General features: G+C 39.8%; 1 protein-coding gene across 1 annotated transcript in view; it reads left to right on the top strand.

Moving 5' to 3' along the window:
• Positions 1–13: 13 nt before the first annotated feature.
• The window catches only part of LOC106511081 (ankyrin repeat and SOCS box protein 5), a gene marked incomplete at its 3' end in the record, with an annotated part of 10,852 nt that continues 7,077 nt past the window's right edge, over positions 14–3,788 (top strand). Inside the window, 1 exon segment of the mRNA XM_013999824.1 lies at positions 14–370. Within this exon segment, the coding sequence (XP_013855278.1) occupies positions 280–370 (91 nt within the window).

The raw sequence follows: 3,788 nt of genomic DNA, 5'->3' as shown, positions 1-3,788 counted from the left end.
CACACACACACACACACACACACACACACACACACACACACACACACACACACACACACACACACACACACACAGTCTGTATTTAGAACAGCTGATTTGGACATGTGAGCTGGCCACGTGCCTGGGACAAGAAAAACAACAAAACCTTTCAACCAATCAGAACAGTCCTCGTCCTGGCTCCGCCCCCTGCTCTCCTGGCTCCGCCCCCTGCTGCAGCCTGTAACTGCACTGCAGCACAGAACCACAGGAACCGGTCAGCTCCTGTCCACAACTGTAGACATGTCCCGGAAAAGAGCTGCAGAACCGGACCAGCTCCCCACTCCCAGCCCGGAGAGGAAGCGGGTCTGCTGGGGGATTTTAACAAGTCAAGGTGGGTCCCTCAGTACCGAGCTGTTCTGGTTCTGAACATGGTGACGTCACGTGTGTTGGTGACCAGCAGGGTCCAGTAGAGTTGAGCTGTCACCAGGTAAACTACGGTTTATAATTATCATTTATAAAAGAGACAGGATGCAGAGTGGACCTGTTTGTGTTAAAGTGCAGCACAAATGTTGTGTTCACTAAAGTTTACAGTTTTATATAAAAGCAGAAAGTGTAAATGGTCTGAAGTACTGTTTGTTTTTACAGGAGTCCTGTTAGAGCAAACTGTCACCTTTGTGTCTGACATTTCACTCATCATATGACACTTTTACACATATGTGTAGTTTTTGTGTTGGGGAACAAATTCAATCAAGTTCTGTAAAAAAATAAAATAAATCTAGTGTCAGATCTGCTGTGTCTAAAATATGTTTGTCAGAAAAATCACTGAAGTGAGGGTTTGTAGGGTAAACAGCTGCTTTATCCTGTTGTTACAACTTTACTACAAAATAAAACAAGATACGTAAAAATCAGACAAAACTTKTAGTTTAATCATTTCAGCATTTTACACAATTCTAAATAAATGAACAGGACTTTGAGTCCAGGAGGTCCTGGTGGGTTTTTCACAGGGTAGCTGGACTTCCCTATAAATACTTTGTTACTGTACTTCACTGGAAATTTTGTTTATTTGTATTTTACTTGAGTAATTATTTTTCAGCCTTGCATTTTTACACAATTATCTACTTTCTACTCATTGTACTTTTTARAAAGGTAAGAAAATAGAAAGTTGTTTCTCCTATCACATTCTGGCCAGTGAAGTAAAAAATACTGTGCTGATAAACTGTGGCTCATAGAGTGGATTTAAGTGTGGTTGGATGAGAAGTATAAATAATACTGACCGACATTGTATTAGTTTGTACACAACCCATCACAGCTGCACGCCTTAAAAATGTTGTTTATTAAGAGGTCACCTCTCAGTAAATGTGTTTCAAAAATCTAACCGCTCATTTTTACTTAATACTTTGAATTTTAATACTTCAGTACATTTTCTGTCAAAAATGTACGTTTGATACTTAAGTACAAAACAAATCAGATACTTTAAGACTTTTACTCAGAGGAAACTTTTCCCAAAGTCATTTCATAAGATACTTGTACTTTTACTCAAGTATCACGTTGTGGTACTTTATACAACCCTGCTATCCTTCACATCCAGAGGAGCCAGTTGAAGTGGCTCCTGGACACCTCCCTGTGGGACATACTGTAGAGCAGTGTTTCCCAAAGTTGGGGTCGGGACCCAAAGTAGGGTCCTGAAACATCAAGGTGGGGTCCTGAAAAKATTTTCTGAATTAATTACATTTTTGNATATCTTTTCCTAAACAGAAAAATGTAGTATCATCTGGAAATAATACACATTTAAGAAGCCCTGACACACATATTAAATCATTTAGATATAAAATAAATAACKTTKGTCCAAGTACAGAACCCTGAGGAACCCCACATGTAATGTTGCAGAGTTCAGATCTTACATCTTTTACCTGCACAAACTGTTTCCTGTTTTTAACTGTTAAATACATTTTGTTGTGTACTTAGAGTCTTAAGAAGTTAAGAATAGTTTTACTTAGTCTCTCCTGGTGCTGCGTAGCTATATTTGTACTCTGTTCAGGTCACATTTTTAACCTGTTCAGCTTTCTCTATTTCCTGTGACGTTTTCTGGACTATTGCTACTACTATTGTGCAGATATATAGTTGTAAGCCCCTCTATCAACCTAGAATGAACTGGTCTGGAAGCTGGAGGGGCTGCGGGGWGCAAAGCTACTTGTTTGGGTTTAAAGAAACAGCCTCAAAACGAGTTGATCTGAGACACACCTCAGAAAAGGTGCAAGGCTTGTGGGGTTACAATAAGGAGGAGTTCAGACCAAAGCATTGCAGCTCCACTTCATATAGACCCCCAACCGAAGGATTTGAAAGCATCATATGTCTACTTTAGTTTTTCCTAAAAATGGGACAATTTCTTAGTAAACAGCAGTGGTGGGCACCAGTCCGCTAAAGCCCAAATCCACTAATTGCGGACCTAAATGTTTCGTTTGCGCTTTAGCGGTCTTATTAATTTTTATAATTCATAAGCAGATTTGCACTTTCTAAAATTAAAATGCAGTACCACTAATAACTAATTATCTACNCAAAATGCATTCAAGGATTTTATTACATTTTGTGTCAATATTACATACAGTGGTTTTAATTTGGTTTTATTAAATTTTGGAGCCCAATTTTGTTACATAATTTGGCTTYAYGAAKAGGAATTTGGACWGAAGCATTGCAGTTCCACTTTATRTAGACCCCAACTGAAGGATTTAAATGTGAAWWAGAAGGATTTAAAAGCATCATATGTCTCCTTGAAGGAAGTCAACAGATCAGATTGGGTCAAATCCTCACTTTGTCTCAATCCTCCTTCCAGTGACATGTTTTCAACACAGGAAATGATTAAATCCTCTCCAGCAGAACCTGATCTAGGCTTCAACACAGCCATCTTCCTTGACCAACTGGAGTTGAGGGAACAGGAGACACAAACACTGGTTCAGGTGTGGTTTCTGTGGGAAGAAAAAGAGAAAACTGTGGAGTAACGACAGCAGCATGGATAAACATGGCGAGTGGATGAGTCGGTCAGGAATGAGCAATCCTGGTCCTCAAAAGCACAATCCTGTATGTTATACTTGTTTCTCTGATTTCTTAAAATCAGGTGTTCTGGAGCAGAGAAAGAAGTAAAGCATGCAGRATAGTGGCCCTCGAGGACCAGGATTGCCCATCTCTGGTCTCAACCTACAGCAGCAGAACYAAGGAAYAATAGGTATAAGTCAGGAAAGMAACCCTGACTATATGATTGATCAAAAAGGAAARTCMTTGTTTTTCTTTTATTTGAATCCTTAGTAGCAGTTCCCTGTATCTACTCTTCCTGGTGACGTCTTTAGTTTTAAAAGTACAAGAGTATCAGCCTCACAGACAGAAACTAGAAGTTGGTTCCACAAAAAACACTAGTGTAGGGATCTGGTTTTGTTCCTTTTATGCTCAGTGTTCTTGACTCTTTGTAGTGTGCRTGTCTTCCCGTGTGTGTCTGTGTCTGTACATGTTTTGCCATCTGGTGGGAACAGTTTTTGACCATTTTCCCAGTACACACAACCTGGTGAGGACCCACTGTTCCTATTGGGGACAAAAACCCGGTCCCCTTTGAGGGAAATACCACTGATGAATCAGGGTTTGGTTTAGGACTAAGGTGTGAATTGAGTTTGAATTAGGTTCAGCATTAGGGGTCAGGTTTAGGCTGTAGAAATGACCAGTTGATGAATGGAAGTCAATCAAAAAGAAAAAATCAGTAGGTCCTCTGGATGGTTCTTCTCTAATGAAACGTTTCATCTCTCCTCCAAGATACTTCTTCAGTC

This window comes from Austrofundulus limnaeus, unplaced genomic scaffold, assembly GCF_001266775.1.
Source record: "Austrofundulus limnaeus strain Quisiro unplaced genomic scaffold, Austrofundulus_limnaeus-1.0 Scaffold2495, whole genome shotgun sequence".
Classification (NCBI taxonomy): Eukaryota; Metazoa; Chordata; class Actinopteri; order Cyprinodontiformes; family Rivulidae; genus Austrofundulus; species Austrofundulus limnaeus.
This window is presented reverse-complemented; position numbering and strand designations above follow the sequence as displayed.